A 20,012-nucleotide genomic window follows, 5' to 3' on the forward strand; every position below is an offset into this window, starting at 1 on the left:
ATCATGTAAATAAAAGTTCAATATAAATAACACAAAGAAATTTAATATAAATAATACATACGTTTCGACTCCGATTCTCAACAGTAAACATAATACAAAAATTTGTGTGTTATAGAAGTTATATTTCTACATTGAATCTATAGAATTCATCATACTAACGTTGTTTCCACAATGATTAAAATTCATTATTCAAAATTTCGCATTCCTCATCTTGTATAATATCTTATTAAATCACAGAAGTAATCTAAACAGAGACCGTACGGACAAAAGAGATTGTTTTATGTACTAATAAGAAAGCAAAAGTTCACAAAATGTCTAACTGTAATCGTGTACCTCGTCAGTTATATGTATTAAAGCTTCATGTCAGTTGATAATTTTATTTACACGATTATACATCTTGCTCACTTATTAGTATATAAAAAATACGGTCTCTATTTAGATTACTTCTGATTTAATAATATATTATGCAAGATGAAGCATGCGAAATTTTGAATAATGAATTTTAATCATTGCGGAAACAATGTTTATGATGAATTCTATAGAATCAATGTAGAAGTATAACTTCTATAACGAATTTTGTATTATATGTTTACTGTAACATTGAGAATTAATGACCCGATCGGAGTCAATTATTTATATTAAATTTCTTTGTGTTATTTATATTAAACTTTTATTATTCACATGATTTTTATCATTTAAATTTAAATTTCTTAATTGTGTTACTGGCTCTTTGCCCTTCTTCTATATACTTTTTGTTTCTTTTATACATTGAATTATAAATTTCTAGTGAATTAATGTTTATTTCTGACCACTGTCTATGCATATAAATATAATAATTCATATAAAATCTTTCCTAAGAGTTTCTTCATAATCATATTGGAATAAGAGGATACAGAATAATAATTTCAATCTATATCAGATTCCGTGCACTTTGAAACGCACAGTTTTTGATAGGGTTGAAGTTTACATTTTCAAGTCCTGCTTGACCGTCATCGGCCGATACATTATCACATTTACATTGCTTTACATTTTCAATTCTACATTTTTTATTCCTTTTATTCTACCGGACACTAACACGTGTAAATGGACAGTTAAGGACTGCGCAGAATAAAAGGAACAGGGAACAGCAGAGATCAGAGAATAAGAATTTCAACCTATCGGAAATCATATACTGTGGAATACACACTGTTTATTCCACGACATACGATTTCTGATAGGTTGTAATTCTTTCTCTGTTCCTTTTATTCTGAGTAGCACCCCCCGCGCCCCTGGACCGAAGAGAACCCGGAGCAGGCGCAATCATCGCCACGAAGGCGTATCGCGAATGATTGCGAACGCTTGCTCGATGACTCCGTCGTCGGCCACGTGACCGTCCAACGTATAAACAACACACGCATCACGCACATACGTACACGGGTGCGTGTGCGGAATACGGATGTGGAGCATATGTTAACGCAAGTCTTACGCCTGTCGCCTGATCGCTGAAAAAGTTGGATTCTTCCTCGATTCACAACAAGATACGGTGGGCATCGTGATCACCCGAACAAGGATTCTTTCCCCCCGTCTTTTTCAAGGGGACAGGTGTCCGTTAAGCAAAAGAGAATGGCGACGTCCGAAAGTGACGCCGACTTTGAAAGCGCCGACGAGGAATTGGGTCGCGGGGTCGTCGTTAAGAAAAACATCCGGACGGCGGCACCCTACCGTACGACGATTGACTCCGAGTCGGACGATGATACTGAATATGTTCCACGCGCGCCTTGTGGTATCGCCAACTGGCAGAGCAGATCTGAGACTTTCCGGATGACGCCAGATGTGTCGACGGGGCTAAAGACCTTGGTCGATAATGAGGATGATAAGATAGATAATAGTGTCAAAGTTGAAAGTGATGTACGTACCGCCAAGTCAATTGGTTGTATAGAGAAGGCCGTTGGCGAACGAGAGACTACATCCTCCTTTGAATCGAGAAAACTCTCATCGACCTCCGTGAAATCAGTAAAGGATAAAGAATCTGTGGTAAAGAGTAATAAGATCTTGAAATCAGATGTCATGTCTGAAGTAGAAGCTACAAAAACCAAGTTGGATGACAAGGAGATCTCCCAAACAGAACAACAACAAGGTACCATTGGTCAATTAAATGCAAAAGAATTAGGAACTAGACTTACAAATGATAAGGTCGATGAACCTTGCGTCAATGTAACTACGGAACAGGAAGATCCAGCCGAGTGTTCAAATGAGAAATCCTTACCGTTTGCGAGCAAAAGTGCCGAATGTAAATCAGAAGAAAAATCGAAAACTCAAATAACAGGTAATCAATCTAAACCATCAACTGATTTGTCGGAAATGGACATGCCGGAAGAATTAAAGTCAAATAAAAAATTTAAAGAAGTTTTTCAGCCTGAAGGTTGGGAAGGACTCGGAGATGACATTGAGTTGCCTGATGACTTGACAGACGAGAAATTACAACCTATGTTACAGAGGCTCTCCTTGGCAAACAAAGAAGAAAGCAAAGACGAAGGTTCTTTAGGTAGCTGGGGCAGTTGGGGAAATTGGGGTGTAACTTCGCTAATCAATACAGCTACCGCAAGTGTATCTACTCTAACTAGTCATGTATCTCAAGGATTTACACTTTTGGAAGATACAATAGTACAGGATCCTACAGAATCAGAAAGCATAAAACAGTATGCAGTTCCTGAAACTGATGGTACAATATTTAGCACAAATTCTATATAGCATTATGACTTTGTATATTTAATAACATATATATATATATATATATATATATATATAATTTTTCTTATTTTTATGTATTTATAACTTTGCGTTTTTGTACTGAATATATCAATTATTATGAAAATAAACAGTTAACGTATGTACAATTCTATCTTTGCTAATTTGCGTTAATAGGGGCACAGCCAGAGATCCAGGAACAAGAAAGTCGACCGTTCAGTTCGTTCGGATTTGGGAATTTGATATCAGGAGTGTCCTCAATTACAAAATTGGTTGAATCCACCAGTAGCAAAGTTATGACGGGTGGTTTAGATACATTGGAGGCTATCGGAAAGAAAACAATGGAGGTATTGCAAGAAGGTGATCCTGGATTAAAGAAAAAAAGGGCCTTTTTCATGAACGAGTCGGAGAAACCGAATTTATCTCAAATTCTCCGAGAAGCGAAAGAAAAAGCCGAGACCGAGGAGAAAACGATCGAGGAACGCGAATTAGCGAGGAAGGTGCATTTCGAGAGTCTGTTTGACGATTATCAAGGACTCGTTCACTTAGAAGCTCTAGAAATGTTATCAAAACAGAGTAATATGAAAATTCAACAATACTTAATCGAGCTGGGTACAAATGACTTGGCATCTGTGCAAGAAACATTAGAAGAAATCAAAGAACTTTGTGATCTAGGTGATGAAGATGACAATGAAGAGAAAGATAAAGATAATAAAGATTTGAATAATAGATTAAAGAGCGCTTGTAACGATCTTGGTGTTGATATTACTTATGAAAAATTATACGATGTAAGAAAATATATCCGTATCAAAATCAAATCGGTTTATCGTCATGATGAAAACATCTCTGTATTTTCAGGTTTGGACAGAAACGGAAAATTATCTTGCATTATCCACGACGCGTACAGATCAGGAAATCTTTCAGAATGCTATATCGACATTGGCACAGTTTACAGCATTCTCCGTAGAGAGATTTCATAAAACGGCAGAATTATTGTTAATTAAAGAACGTCGCAGTACAGTGAATGAAGCAGATGCCTTGGTACAACTTACCAATGTTCTATCTAATCAGATTAGCTTATTGGCCAATTCATTTTGTGATACATTACATCAGTTTGCCAAAACTACAAAAAAACCAGATAACATCAACGCGAATATTACAACGATTTTCTTAGAAGTAAGTACTTTGTTGAATAATTCAAGTAACATGATGATTGTAATATTAAAAATTGCCTTTTTCGCACAGGCTGCAAATGCAAATTCATATATTCAAGATGCCTTTGAACTTCTTATTCCTGTTCTACAAGTTGGTGCAATCTAATGAATAACTATTAAATAGATTTAAAATACACTTTTTTATACTTTATATTTAACAGTATCGTATAGATTAAATACAATTTCTGGTAAGCATGAAGCATAATATTATCCCGTCTTCCCCCGTTTCGTAAACATTTTCTATTTTATCTTTCAAAACAGTATCTATATTCGAGAAAGGGATCAATATTTATTGTTAATTTTATTAACAATGTATTACTTAGATTACTTAATTTAATATATTGTTTGCCGTTATTGGTTTTTGTAGCATTTTGTGTTATTATCAAACACGCAAGATAGTTACAGATATATACATTTGATAATATCTACATGTATACATTAAGATCTATTAGACTTTTTTTTTTTTAGTACAAAATTATTTTCATGTATCTGTACACTCTAATGCACATATAAATATATATTATTATAAAATAATTAAACTTTAGATATTTAATATAAAAGTATAATTAATGTGTAAGATACGGAACATCTGTAACATAAGGTACAAATTTCAGTAAGGATTACGCTATGTATATATCGAAAATACATGTAAAAAAAAATTAAGAATATCACAATGATTAATAATGATCAATATAAAAATACTTTTGTCTCAACATGGTCATTAACATTAACAATCTGGTAGAGGAGATTTTACAACGTGTATTGAGGATAACAACTTCTATATTACAAAAAAATAGTTCGAGTCGAATGATCAATGTTTTCCTCGTTTATTACCAACGGGAGGCTTTTGAAGTTGAAAGTTTGAACTGGTTCCGTTTACTGGCAATGGTGAAGTCAAATTAATCGGCGCATTAAAATTTAAACTTGCTGTTGGCGGTTTCGTAGATGAGCCTACAGCAATATTAGTAGCAGATGGTACTGGTGTTGAACTTTCCCAAACTGTAACAATATATATATTAACATTGTTACACTTTTAATTCACTTAGAAGGGATGTAAAAAAAACTTGTGTAACAGCGCTGAAGCCACGGAGTAATATCTCTTTTATCATTAAAAAGATAAGACAGCGTTCACATATTTTTGAGATGATAATTGTATTTTGAAACAGCCATTTTATCATATTAATACCATTTCTTGTTAAATATATAATTAATGTTTTTATATTAATTGACATTCTTGTTACTATCACCATAAAAATATTTGTATATACATTTATGGTCTTTTTAATTCTTAAATTTTTTTTACTTTGAAATCAATTGAAAAATTGCAGGGAGAATGTATATTTTAACATTTCTACACATATCCTGCAAAATTTTATTCGACTCCGTGACGAATTCAATAATATTTTTTTTAATAGTATCATATTTGCAAGCATAATTACATAACATTGGCAAAGCCGAAAGCAGTCAAAGCACACTTATAGAAGGCATTATCCTTTGTTAAAAGAAGCATGATTTTGAAATTGAGTCTTTCGATAGCATCTCAATGCAAAGTATATAAAAGATCAACAATGACGTAATCATCTATATAAATTAATTAGTTGATAGGAGATTTATATACAGGCAAAGAAGCGCGTTACCCTTTTTCCATCGCGACAATAACAAGAGAAACTGAAATAAAAAAAAAAATGAATACCTCAATAATTAAATTACAGCCCCTATTTTTTTTCCTGAAAGGCAAAATCAAAGTTAGATAAGGTAAAACCAAAAGACGACCTTTTGTTAAATAAAGAAAAAAAAAAGTAGACAGGCTAAATGATTACACGTTAATTCTATTTAGTATTATAATAAACGTCGTTATATGTTAGTAAGTTCTACCTCATAACTAGATCCAGGCAAGACCTGAAGGTAGGAAATCTTTAGGGGGCAGTTAAAATAATTTTTTTTAAGGAATTGTTTACTTAGCATAAGGATAATTAAATTACAAAAAGTCAACAATGAGGCTCATTTACCTAAAGGATTTCGTGTTTCGTAACTCGCTGGCCGATTTGAGTTTAATGTCGTTGATGACAAAAAGTTTTTATTTCCTGTAAGCATTAATCTCGTTTTTCAAAATTTACAATATTCGAAATAATTTGAAGTACATGTAAAATTACCTGGTCCAAAAGGAGTGGGACCACTCGTGATTTTGCCGATGCTGCTTCGATTAGATTTATTGTTCACCTTGATGTTGTCAAAAACATTGGTATTATCCTTCAACACATATTTCCTGAAATTAAGATACTGTTCCTTCTGTTGCTGTACTTTAGCATGCACATTCTGCAGTCGACCAGCTACTGCGACTAAAGACTCATGAAGCTTACTCATGGTTGCAGTCAATTCTGACAAAGCAATATATCATTAACAATAAATCTCATTATAAATGTAATAAGAAAAATAGATCGTACCTTGTGGCGTTAAAGTTCTCGGCGTCATCATGGCTTGTATGTGTTTCTCGGTTGTCTCAATTTGTGATCTGAATAACATCAAATCTTGTTCGAAGCTTTCAGCTAATTCCATGAAAAATTGCAGGGGCATATTATTTTCATATTGCAAGCCGGCTGGAGTATCGTGTGTTCTTTGAGCTATTTCAGCGCTCTGCAACGCTCTTGCAGTGTCCTGCTTCAGCTTATCAGCTGAAGAACGATCTCGTTGCACTGAGCCAGATAACGTGGACAAAATTTCCATTAGGGACGCTGTATCTTCTGCACATCGATTCAATGGTCTTGCTGAACCTCTTGCAATATCAGAAGATAGGCCTTTTTGCATTTTTACAAATTCCCTGTAAATTACATGCTACTATACTACACGTACACTTTGTACGTCACAATAACTTATCTGTCTATCTACAAGTCAATTATTTTCTATAATTAGATAATAAAATTCATTTTACTCATAATTACTTGAATTTATCTATAGTTTGCATAAGTTCATTTGGCAACAGATTCTCCTTAGCTGCTGTTGAACTATTTCCTTGAGAAAGGCCCTTATTATTAACAGAAACATCTAAACCACCAAGTCCTTTACTAGTAGTTGTAGCAGTAAGAACAGTCGTTGGCTTTGAACCCAATAAAGTACTTCCAGTTCCAGATCCAAATAAAGGAGCTGTATATAATTTGTAATAATGAAACATAATACTAAGCATTTAATACATAATAATATCATAATAAACACAATATAATTCTTAAACTTCTAACAGTAACAACTAAAATTTGTCTCTCATCGCATTGTCTAACAACAGACCATTTTATAAGTTGTACTTTAATACAATATTATAAGAAAGTATAATTAGACATTATAACTAGACAATTTTTTTAAATTTATTAAGCATTATCACAAACATATTATAATAATAAACTTTATATTAGAATAATAATTGATTAAGAACAATATGTATATTTTACTAGCTTTAAGAATAAACTATAAAATATAAACAATCAAAATACCAAGGACAGCTGTAACAGTTATGAGTGCTAAAATCAATACTACATTATAGAATAATTGTAAAAGGATGGATAATATAAACAATTTAATATATAAATTAGAATAATATAATATAAAGTATACGTACCGTTGGTAGTAGCTGCACCAAAAGTTAAGCTTCCTGTTGCAGGTGTATTAGATGTGGCACCAAATGTTAGGGTGTTTGTTGTACCTGGTGTACCAAAACTGAGACCTGTGAATAAGGGTGTAGTCGTAGGGATAGGAAACAAACTGGGAGCAGTAGTCATTGTAGTGGCTGTGTTAGATCCTAGGACACCACTGCATTGCGCCGGAGAAGAGGTTGCTGAAGTACCAAATCCAAAATTGAGACCTATAGACGTCGTTGGAGTAGACAAGGCACCAAACGTTAATGTGCCAGACGTTGTGGTTGCGGTGCCGAACGACGTGTTACTTAAACCAAAGCCTGTCGCTGGCCTAAACAAGAGCAACACAGTTTACAATACTTCAATCAAGTCTTCTTCTTCTTCGCGGGAAATAATTTTATAGTTTCAGTTCATAATAAATATTAAATAAAAACGGTATATATATATATATATATTTGAAAAAAGTACTTTATATTATTATTTATTAAAACTATAATATTTCCAATTTGGAGGCTAGTCGGTAACATCGACTATAGTTTACTTTTGTGTCCCAAATCCAAAATTCGTGCTAGCAGAGGTGACTATCGGATTTCCGAACGTAAAAGCCATTTTTCACAGTCGAGTAAATAAATATAAATATATCACCCGCGATAAATGATTTATTTACAATCCAGTAAACACACCACGAACGTCGCAAACTCCTTGCGCTTTTTTTCGCGTTCAATCGGAGCATGCGCAGAATAATAATCGGCAGTTACGCACATTTTAACGTCAGAGAGACAGAAACCTGAGAGAAACCTGAGAGAGGCCATATGCGGCCAGCGACACCAACGTCAATTTTAAAAATTGATGTGAACTACGTATCACATTTTCGACACTGTCGATAAAATCGTAGGGTCGATACATGGATTAGGCGCGCCGAATTAATAAATTTTCGTCAGCGGCGGCGACGGGCGTTCGGTAGAATATAAATTTTAAAATAAAATCCACACGGCGGCTGATTCAGCGGATAATAATTTATCGGCGGCGCGAGGGTCCACTTCAATTGACCGCTAGCGCGCATGCGTTAAACGAGCAGTTCAGCTGTTGCGGGACAATAGTGGCGAAGTGACGTCCCTTGACGGATTATGTGACGTTCCGAGTTTCCGACAGGAAACCAAATGTTCCCGCTACGGTGCCTGGACGCGGTTGTACATAAACGCGTATCATTTCACGGTCACTGAGACTAGGTCCATAAGTACGTTGCCCTGGGGCATTCCGTCGTTCTCTTTCTTTTCTCTCTCTCTTTTCGGCACGTCTTCGTCGCTTGCGATGGCTGCGGTGAACGCAAACGTGCTGTCCAGTGACATAAGCCGTAGAAATCCCCAGGACGAGTACGAGCTTATACAGAGAATAGGCAGCGGGACCTACGGCGATGTCTACAAGGTCGGTATTTCCTTAGACTTGACCTTCCCGTCAATGTCCGCGTCAAGGCCCCAATTACTGTATCTCTTCCCCGCAGGCTAAACGTCTCTCCATGAATGACCTCGCGGCGATTAAGGTTATCAAATTGGAGCCAGGTAAGTGTTAATGTCCGCGGAGTGTCCAATGTAACATGATCATTTTAATTCACTGCTCTATTCAACTATTTGCCAATTTTTTACTTTGTACAAAATATTCTTTGTGTAAAGTGTCATTGCAATTTTTCGTACGAATCGTGTGAAATCAAGTGTGTGACAATATGGAAATACAAAAAAGATACGAAACACTTGTATACATTCTGTTTAGTTTACTGTTTGCATGTGCTTTGCGCTTCCTCTTAATAACAATGCTGAGATGTCACAAATTTTAGTATTACAACGTATGACAGCTTGCAACATCTGTATGTCTTTTAGGTGACGACTTTGCAATCATTCAACAGGAGATCTTAATGATGAAAGACTGCAGGCATCCAAATATTATTGCTTATTATGGAAGTTATTTAAGAAGAGATAAATTATGGATATGTATGGAGTATTGTGGAGGTGGATCGTTACAGGATATATATCATAGTATGTGAAATATTTATTATTTTATGTAATATATTAAAAACAACATAACACATACATTAAGCAGTTTTAATAATTAAAATATTTGAATTATATATGCTTTATAATATGTAGTCTTAAATAATTAAAATTTGATTCTAAAGCAGTTGTAATATTGAATTTTAATATATTTCTAGTAACTGGACCATTAACAGAAATACAAATAGCATATATGTGTCGGGAGACCCTCACTGGTTTAGCTTACTTACACAGCATGGGCAAGATGCATCGTGATATTAAGGGTGCCAATATACTGTTGACCGAATCCGGCGATGTAAAACTGGCAGATTTTGGCGTGTCGGCACAGATTACCGCGACAATTAATAAGAGAAAGAGCTTTATCGGTACACCTTATTGGATGGCTCCTGAGGTACATACGTGTTTAATGATAGATACTTAACATATTTTATAATTTACAATTGAGGCTCGATACAGCTGATACTTTGATAATATTCAGGTAGCAGCCGTGGAAAGAAAAGGTGGTTATAATCAATTGTGCGATATTTGGGCATGTGGAATAACCGCGATTGAATTAGCGGAACTGCAGCCACCGATGTTTGACCTACATCCCATGCGCGCTCTATTTCTCATGTCCAAGTCTGGCTTTAAGCCACCGACATTGAAGGATCGCGATAAATGGAGTCCAACGTTTCATAACTTCGTCAAAATTGCTCTCACAAAAAATCCAAAAAAAAGGCCGACGGCAGAGAAATTACTTCAGGTTATTGTTATTTTATTATATTAATAGATTACTTGCAAAAGTTATATTTTCCGAAACATCCTCCAAAAAAAATTTTACTCGAAATATGTAGTACACTTAATACTATACTAATATTATATCGAATAAAGTTTTCTTTGGAGGAGACGACTTTTGGAATGTAGCCAAAGAAAATATCTGTATAAAATAATTATCAACGTATATATAGTTTATAGGAGGTTTTTTGAATTGTAGCATGCGTTTTTCCAAGGAGAGATGAGCAAGAGACTGGCTTTAGAATTATTACAAAAAGTGTCGAATCCTAGCCATATGTTCACGGATCTGGAGGCCGATGAAGACGGGGCGGTACCCAATGTTCCGCAAAGAATAGCCTCACGTCACACTGCAAGGCCTAGGCCAAAAAGTCCTATATCGCAACTAGATAGTGATGGTAAGATTAATAATAAATAATGACAAATAAAATAATTAGACAGGATTACGAGTCAAACAGGACTTGTCGTGCTATTAAATACAAATCAATTTAAAATTACATGTATATTTGTCAAATAATAAAATTACAAATGTTTTGACTCATATCGTAATTAGATAATGAATTATGAATAATGTCTTATACTGTGATATAATCATGATTACGGTTTGTCCTACAGATCAAATCAATATTGATGGAGGGACATTACATAGAGATTCTATATCACCATCTGTGGATAGTCCAGCGTGGGATATAATGGATATCATGAATAATGTTAAAGTAAGTTCATTATAGACGTTTATTAATTAGACATCTAAATCCAATTTTAAGAACTTCACGCTATTTTTTCATGTAAACTACTAGCCTGTGGATTACTATTTCATAAGTATAGATCGCGTAGCTTTTATATGAAGTAAATGTCATGATGTGCAATGACGTGACAGCTCTGGAGCGCCATATTGCACTAAGAAATGGTAAAGTAGAACTCAATTTGGAAATTTTTTATCATTTTCAGTATAAATTCTCACAGGCACGTATTAACACGTATACTTTAACCCTGGAAAAGGATTTTCAAATCTGTGAATGATAAAAAAAGTATTATTTATGATACAAAAATTATATGGTTTAGTCGGTGATACAGACGACTTTAGGATCCCCTTAAATATGTTTTTTTCAAGTGCGATTTATGTCAATAATATTAAAAGTCTGATTTTTGCTTATATGTACAAGCAGGTCGTGCATAATTGTGATGTGCACCCAGACTGTGGGATTGGATCTGCATTTGAAGACATCCAGGAAAAGTAAGTTTGTTTTATACTTTATTCCATATCAATTTTTATCACACACGGTGTGCGGAAAACATCAAAGAGATATCGAGGCTTCTTTGCTACTTTCACTAATATAATAGTTGTTGTTTTGTTCGAAATTTATTTACCTTATAAATATACAAGGTCCAAAAAATCGTTATATAAAAAGATTTTAGATACAAACTTATACAATGTACATATTTATACAATATATATTGTCTCATCTTTTAGTACACATATTGATTAAAGAGAAATAGATTAAATTATAAATTTAATTATAAAGTTAACAAACAATCATTATATATATACATTGCTAAACAAGACAGCAATATAGTATACACTGTATTATAAAAATCACAAATATCTTACTCTCTTGGCTGATAATAACTAATAAATAAATTGCATATGGCATGTGCTTATGCTTGTATCATGTCATACTAGTAGTTGTCAAAGTAAGAGAAATATGTACATACATTCATTACTTTTACATTTGAAACAACAGCACATCATATTCTAAAGTATTTTGATAAGTAAAGAATTTTTTTAATTAAGCAAAACAGAAATTATTGAAAAGCTATTGAATTTTTTAGTATAAGTATATATATTCTTTACAGTCTTTTTTTTCCTCTATATTATTATTATTATTATCATCGTTGTTGTTATTATTATTATTATTAAATTATTTTTCTCTGTTTTTATTGCGAATCAAAACTATTTTATTCGAAAAATTGGTAATATATTTTTCAAAAGTATACTTATTTTTGTATCAGAATACTTGGTGCGAACTTTAAGACAAATAAAATATTGAAACGTAGTAAAACTGGCACAGAGATGTTTCATATGTCTTTAAGGTAATACAATTATTGGTTTGAAGTGAAAAGTTTCTTACTTTTGATATAACAAAAATATGTTTTTATATACTAAAACAAATTATGCTATTTACACTTCCTCAATTCTATAAAATGCTTGAAAAGCTGGTTTGTCCTATGAATTATGGAAAAATCTTATATACTATTAAACAAACTAAATTATAATTCTCTCTAAAAAAAAATATAATATAATGTAAAAATTTAAGTAAAGTAATTTTAAAAAGTATGAAAGTCAAACATACACATTTAAAGAATTAAACATACTAGATATTTAATCAATCTTTTAATCAAATATAAATAATTAAATAGTATAAATAATTATATGTATATATATAATTGTATACATATATGAAAAGAAACTTTTGTATGTACTGCACAGACGAAACAGATTTAATATTATATTATACAAAATCATAATTCCCTACTTTTTGCATGTTAAACAATAAATGTGATTGTTTGTATGATGTGCATGATTGATAGCAGAGTTGTTATGCATTTTCTTAAAATAAGAATGATCACTTTGAAGTATATATACATCAACATCATTTATCTACTAGAATTACTTATTTTCGGGTAAAATTCAATGAAAAAAATTATTTATTATATTAATAATTAATTATATATAAATTATAATTAATTATAAATTATATTAATAATGAAAAAAAGGTTCCAATGAAACTTTTTTAAACCGTCGTTTAGTTTGTATAGAAATTGAGATTATTACCACAGTCTTATATATAAACGTATATATAACGTGTAGTATTCAATTATTAAATAATAATTATATTTCCTGCCTCTGTCAATCCTTACTCCTGTAGCACACCTGCGTTTTGTTTGTAATCCATTCCAATTATTCTTTGTATATTTTTAATTTTTCTGATCAGTTTGTAATTCTAATAATTTCTCCCAACAGGAGTCTATTGCAGTACATTGATGAGGAGTTGTTGCTAAGGTATTGGCAGGTAACCCTTTTCCCTTGCACCTTGCACCTTGCACTTATATCTCCTAATTCTGTGGATAATTTTTGTAAATTGCATTATTTAAACAATTAATTTATCATTTACTCGCTTACGTTTCTTTGATACCTTGTTTCTCTTATTGCAAATATTTAAATGCATGGTTTAAATTAACAGATACTTTTCTTTAATTTTTTAAATTTTTATTTATAATTCCTCGAAATATATATTTTCAAATTATCCCTTAAGTCACATTTAAATTGAATAGGGAGTCATATATTTTATAAGTCATATATTTGAGAAAACTAATTTAATTAATTACATTTTGAAAAACGGAAATATATGTTTATATACAATTTAATATAACCGAACGACAATGAAGTTATATACAATAATAAAATTGATTAAATGATACAAATAATGTAATTATATAATAAAACTATAATTATATAATAACAAAGGAGGCAGCACAACTAAATATTGCAATTCAGTCAACATCCACAATCTACAAAGAAACATTAATGTGCACAATTTTTAGATAGACGTAGAATATTTCTTTCTTATCACGTATTTGATGTTATTTGTTGCATGTTAGTTTTTTTCAACATTCTGAACAACACAAACTATTTTTACAGTACATATATCAGTCAAACTGGTGAAGGATATGTGTGTGCGCGCGCACGTGCGTGCGTGCGTGTAATCATATATATAATAAGATGTTTATTAATTAAATTTTCTATTATATAGGATAGCCTATATATATTCTATTACAGAGGATAATCCTCTTTCAATTCTATACTCTTTAATTAATATGATTATAATGTTAGTGTATTTATATCACACTGGAAATTTAAAGTACGATTTACGAAAATCAATTGCAATTATAATTGTTATAGATTTTCTTAATATATTGCGGATAAAATATTAAAATCACATTTTATATAGAAACATATGTGTGTGACGTCCATTAAATCATCTCGTAATAAATCCTTATGTAACACATTTAAAAAGCAGAAACAGTATTAATCGCTTTATCAAGTATTTTGTCTTTTAATGTATTTCATTTACTTACGATATTATATTAAATACATTGTTTATAAAACTCCAAAACATAATTATAAGTAGTCCCACAAAATTAGTTTACAATTTTATAGTATATGACCACAAAGTTTCACATGTGTACAGGGGGAATGCAATGTCGATGGTTGATGGGCATTGCGACCAGCTATATTCCCTGCAGTAAGTAAATAATGAATTACAGTAAACAATTTAATTTCGGATTTTTCATTTGAGATATTGTAAAAATATGATTTATTTTATTATGGATGACTAATTAAAAACATATAAAATCTAGAGACATATACAGGATCATATTTTACTATGCAAGTAATTATTATTCTACTAATATATTTTATTTAAAATATTTAAATATCCTTTATCCTTTACTAAATCATACAGAGTGACTACTGAGATTGTATTGAAAATACAATAAATTATGATATTTTTTTTCCACCCCATTTCGATAATTGTTTTTTTTATTAGGGACTCATCAATTTCATGCTGACTCATAAATTGGCTTGTATGGTTCAAATAAAATTGACGAGTTTCAAATATCCAACTTTAATAAAATAAAAAAAAAACGATCATTGAAACGAAGGAGAAAAAATATAATGATTTACTTTCAACACAATATCATTAATCATTCTGTACAACTATACGAAAATAGAGATGTTTGATTCTATTAAGCGGGGAATATTAATGGCTGACGTATCTGTTTCTGCGTATGATTTGTTTAATTAGCAATACATGTTAATTTATTCCAAAACACCAGGATAAACCTTTTATGTATGTCCAATTTTATTAACACCTTAATAACGCGAGTATGCCTTGTGTACTATAGCTAGAAATATGCAGCTTTACATCTCGTATTTTTCCATCACATCTTGTTCAACTCCTTATTCATTCAAAAAGCTATTATATATCCCAGAAAGCATACATGGTCTAAATGTTTATTTATGATTTATAATATACGTACCATTAACATTTATATCTTGTTTATTTTTTATGTATTATTCATTCTTTGTTAACAACATTTACGTTTCTTCTTTTATAATCATTTAAAGAAAACGATTGTATATTAACATTTATTAAAATTTTCTTTTTTAGAGCTACTCTTCCATTGGGGGAATCTTCGAACGATTGCGAAGTTCATTGTCCATATTATAATGTATCTGGTACGTATGTATCATGAATTGATGAAAAGGATGTTATTATACTCGTATAATCTATAAATAGTCCCCTTCTATATATCTACATGTATGCAAATAAAAAGTAGATTTATATATAGGGTCTCAAGCGAGTCCCAGACGTCACAGCTCCGTGGATGAGTTGTATGGCCTCGTCAATAGTTCTCAGTCTTTAACAGCTGTGAATGGACAACGTCAACGATCATTATCGGACAGCGGCCCTAGGGATGAGCCCGCACAGACAAACGGTATACATCATGAGCTTAGCACTTAAATAATGTAAATATTCACACGACAATATTGCCTAGATAGCTTTTTATTATATAATAAAAATTAGTTTAAGAAATATAATATCCTTGTTAGATTCAATTGTTATTTACTCTAATATCTTATATGTTATCTTTTTCAGGTGACAATGAGATATCAGCTGATCGAGACAGGGAAAGTATGAGTCCCGACTTACTATCAGACACTCCACCTATTCCTCCAAGAAGAAGAGATCGGAAGAGACATACGCCACCAAGACCGATAAGTAATGGATTGCCTCCTACACCGAAAGTGCACATGGGAGCGTGTTTCTCAAAGGTCAGAGAGAGAGTTTACACAAAGTAAAGACTTTATACATATTTAATATCTTTTCGTAAAAAGATTGTCTTATAAATTATATAAATTATAAATTATTTTTTATCGCAGTACATGAATTATTTTCTGTATCTTACATTATATTATAGATTACTGTTCGGTTATATATTATTTTTTAAGTATTATTTGTAAAAATAATTAAAGTAAAGTACATAAAAAATAATACACAAAAAACACTACACAAAAATATTTTTATCACATTGTTCTTCGACAGCTGTTAATAAAATATTTATTATTTTTATTGCAAACATTAATAGGTATTCAATGGCTGTCCACTGAGAATACATTGTACCGCAAGTTGGATTCATCCAGATACAAGGGATCAGCACTTGCTTATCGCAGCGGAAGAAGGAATTTATAATTTGAACTTGAACGAACTTCATGAAACTGCGATAGATCAGCTGTATCCTAGGCGTACTATCTGGATGTATGTTATCAAAGATGTTCTTATGTCTCTTTCCGGTAAGTAGATGTCGACTGTATTGATACTGTTGCATGATAAACTGATTTGTATATTTTAAATATTATGCGTATGTTGTAGGAAAAACGCCTCAGTTGTATAGGCATGACTTGTTAGCAATGCTAAGTAAACAGACTCATAGATTTTCATTGCATATGAATAAAATACCAGAGAGATTAGTTCCTAGAAAGTTCGCTCTAACTACAAAAGTACCGGACACCAAGGGATGTACCAAATGTTGCGTTGGAAGAAACCCGTATAATGGGTGAGTAAAAGCAACACTTGTACTGTTTTTTATGAAAAATATACATATTACTCTTTACAATGAGAAAAAATTTGGTATTTAATACAGAATATTTATCTTATTTCTTGTTTATTAAGTAAAACTTAATAATAAAATAATGGTAATATTTTTCGCAATATATTTAAATTATTTACAGATCTTTAATATGTCATTCATAGACTTTAATGTGTCATTCAACGTATTACTAAGATCCAAGATGCAATGAGCATCAAAAATTGTTAATTTAACTCGTGATAGTATATAAATTTGTACATAGTATATAAATTCACACGAAAATTATAATTGAAGCATTCAATATCCAGCTTGATCGTAAAAGGCTTATTCTCATCGGTAAATAAAATAATGATATATTTTCTAACAGGTACAAATATCTGTGTGGAGCGATGCCAGCAGGTATATTCTTAATGCAATGGTACGACCCATTGAATAAATTTATGCTTTTAAAACATTTTGACTGCGTTCTGCCGTCGCCACTAAATGTCTTTAAGATGATTATCACGCCTGAAATGGAATACCCAATGGTATGTGTATCGGTTAAACAGCCATATCAGCAAAATAAAATAAAGCTGGACTTAATTAATATGAATTCGGGAGCGAGTTGGTTTCATAGTGACGAATTGGAAGATATGGATGGCTCAGGTATGCTTATGTTGTATATGTTCAACAATAACAGTTCACTTTTGTACAAATTTTATCTTCAAAATATCTGAAAATTTGATCTCTATAATCCAGAAAATGTGTCATCTCCTCCATAATAAAAATATTATTTTAGCAACTGTGATACCAAGACGAGAGAATTTGAACGTTATTAACGTTACGCAATTTGAAAAAGATGCAATACTTGTTTGTTACGATAGTGAGTACTGTTAATGAATATTAAATATTCAAAATGTATAGTTATAACAAAAAAAAAATGACAGATGGTATTTATAGTACTTAAAAAAATGACAGGTTCCAATTATGCACCTGGTACAAGGTGTACAAAGGATGTTCACTGACAATAACCAGCGGTAGACTCATATCATCTGTCATTTTTTGTTCTAACTATACATTTTGAATTGTTTTAACTTAATGAATCGATTTCAAAACTAATAGTTTTGATACCTTATATTCAGATATTAAAGATATTTTACCATTATATGATGGTATGTTATTATATTGAATATTTTTGTATTTATAGATATGGTAAAGATGGTAACTTTACAAGGAAAACCCCGTATTAGTAAGAAGCAGTTATCAGAGCTGCAGTTTAATTTCGAAATCGAATCTATCAGTAAGTATAATATATTTCTTTCATTTATAATCTACTCTGTAGTCTTTATAAATGAAAAACAACATAAAAAAATCGTTGAATTGTTAATCAATTTAACTCGTGATATTACTGCGGTAGTTTAGTAGTGTTACGTTTCAAGTCTGAAAAAATTTCGGCGCGCAATCAAAAATCTACATACGTAGTATAAAAAAATTCACACACAACACAACACAAAACTCTATAGAAGCACCCGAGATCCAACTTAGACCGTTGTGGCATATTCTCATCGGTTCGTATGATTTATATTTCCAGTTTGTCTACCTGATAGTGTATTGGCATTTCACAAACACGGTATGCAAGGTAGAAGTTTCAAGAATGGCGAAGTTACACAAGAGATTAGTGATCCGAGTAGAACTTACAGGTTACTTGGCTCAGATAAGTACGTATCTAAATAAAAGCGGCGATTGCATATATTAATCTAATAGAAATTTTGAAGAATAATTCAAGAAGATTAATAATAAAGTTTGCTATTTCTTTTTTTTAATCTCTGAAAAAGATATATCGTGCATTAAGTTTTATATTTGATATTTTATTGATTTATTTATAGAGGAGTTAAATACATGAAGAGAAAACAATTAATCTTATGTCTTGTATAGGGTTGTGATGTTGGAGAGTCACTTAGTTCATAGTGGCACATTGACTGAATCGGAAGGGGCAGACTTGTACATTCTCGCTGGACACGAGGCCAGCTATTGAGTATTGAACCTAAGTAGCGATTACCCGCTGCATGCTCTCACATGATATGTGATTGAACTGCATGTAATGTGAAATCACTACGAGAACGGTGAGATTAAAGTATGCGGAGGTGAAAACTTTACAATTAATTATCATACCACGAATGTATGTGCACAACCGGCACGACCAGCGTGCAATTTAAACGCTGCGATAGTCGCTGTCTCTGTATGATTGATATATCATATAAACTGGTAATTACTCGTGGTAATTTTTTTTTTTAACGAAAGTCTTAGAGCTAAGCAACACTTACAGACATGAGTAAAGTTACGATGAGGGGGAATAGTGAATTTAATGAGAGGACAGAGTTAAGAGAATGCACGCGAATTATCCTTATGCCTAATCAAATGAAGCTAATAGTTACAATACTTCGAGAGGTGTCAGATAAAAATGATTTACTAATGCTATTAGCTATATATACGTATAAATTACGCTCTTATAAATGATTTAAAATTATGAAGAAAGATCTAAAATAATCTCAGGAATATAGCCTTGTCTGTGAAAACGTGAAAATAATAAAAGCTATATTAAGTGGTCCAAAATAACCAGCCGTATCGATGTATTAAAGTACAACAATGTGATATTTTTCTTTAAATTCTTTCCATAGTTTCTACAACAATGCATAGTAAATAAAAATAAATAGAACAATTTATTCCCGAGACTTTGATTTTACTTAAAATATTTTTTGGCAGTAGATATATGATTATAAGAGCGTATTTTATCGAAAATGTTTTCCACGTTTCTCTGATATATTTCTACTACTTAACATAGTAAAATTAGCTAGCATATTGCCTTACTGCAAGAGAATTGTTACATTACATCGCTTTAAACGCGCGAAAATAACAAAGTTCTTGCAGTGCTTTACAAA

At 31.9% G+C, this 20,012-nt stretch overlaps 3 protein-coding genes across 7 annotated transcripts; 2 read left to right on the forward strand and 1 right to left on the reverse strand.

The window, feature by feature from the left end:
* Positions 1-1,326: 1,326 nt before the first annotated feature.
* On the forward strand, positions 1,327-4,047 carry LOC108774717 (protein FAM114A2). 3 transcript variants are annotated; one of them, XM_018540878.1, is made up of 5 exons: positions 1,968-2,305; positions 2,384-2,701; positions 2,905-3,515; positions 3,586-3,903; positions 3,973-4,047. In XM_018540878.1, the coding sequence occupies exons 1-5, from the start codon at positions 2,047-2,049 to the stop codon at positions 4,045-4,047; spliced, it is 1,581 nt and encodes a 526-aa protein (XP_018396380.1). In that variant the 5' UTR covers positions 1,968-2,046. The 3 variants fall into 3 exon arrangements, with proteins under 3 accessions (XP_018396379.1, XP_018396380.1, XP_018396381.1); XM_018540879.1 differs by having other exon boundaries at positions 2,387-2,701; XM_018540877.1 differs by having other exon boundaries at positions 1,327-2,701.
* A 588-nt stretch (positions 4,048-4,635) lies between these two features.
* On the reverse strand, positions 4,636-8,288 carry Nup58 (nuclear pore complex protein Nup58). 3 transcript variants are annotated; one of them, XM_018540905.1, is made up of 8 exons: positions 8,106-8,288; positions 7,549-7,895; positions 6,881-7,082; positions 6,386-6,759; positions 6,095-6,319; positions 5,951-6,025; positions 5,817-5,840; positions 4,895-4,940 (listed from the first exon to the last, which is right to left on the reverse strand). In XM_018540905.1, the coding sequence occupies exons 1-7, from the start codon at positions 8,171-8,173 to the stop codon at positions 5,824-5,826; spliced, it is 1,308 nt and encodes a 435-aa protein (XP_018396407.1). In that variant the 5' UTR covers positions 8,174-8,288; the 3' UTR covers positions 4,895-4,940; positions 5,817-5,823. The 3 variants fall into 3 exon arrangements, with proteins under 3 accessions (XP_018396405.1, XP_018396406.1, XP_018396407.1); XM_018540903.1 differs by lacking the exon at positions 5,817-5,840 and having other exon boundaries at positions 4,636-4,940; XM_018540904.1 differs by lacking the exons at positions 5,817-5,840; positions 5,951-6,025 and having other exon boundaries at positions 4,636-4,940.
* Positions 8,289-8,875: 587 nt separating this feature from the next.
* Positions 8,876-19,462, forward strand: hppy (MAP4K3-like protein hppy). The gene is made up of 21 exons (XM_018540876.1): positions 8,876-8,989; positions 9,066-9,123; positions 9,439-9,594; positions 9,768-10,000; positions 10,088-10,351; positions 10,583-10,778; positions 10,996-11,096; positions 11,550-11,617; positions 12,394-12,474; positions 13,406-13,444; positions 14,634-14,687; positions 15,615-15,682; positions 15,796-15,942; positions 16,104-16,279; positions 16,594-16,798; positions 16,878-17,061; positions 17,462-17,739; positions 17,873-17,956; positions 18,281-18,373; positions 18,665-18,791; positions 19,009-19,462. Exons 1-21 carry the CDS (start codon positions 8,876-8,878, stop codon positions 19,106-19,108), a joined length of 2,826 nt encoding a protein of 941 aa, XP_018396378.1. The 3' UTR covers positions 19,109-19,462.
* Positions 19,463-20,012: the final 550 nt, after the last annotated feature.

This window comes from Cyphomyrmex costatus, unplaced genomic scaffold (assembly GCF_001594065.2).
Source record: "Cyphomyrmex costatus isolate MS0001 unplaced genomic scaffold, Ccosl1.0 scaffold273, whole genome shotgun sequence".
Lineage (NCBI taxonomy): Eukaryota > Metazoa > Arthropoda > Insecta > Hymenoptera > Formicidae > Cyphomyrmex > Cyphomyrmex costatus.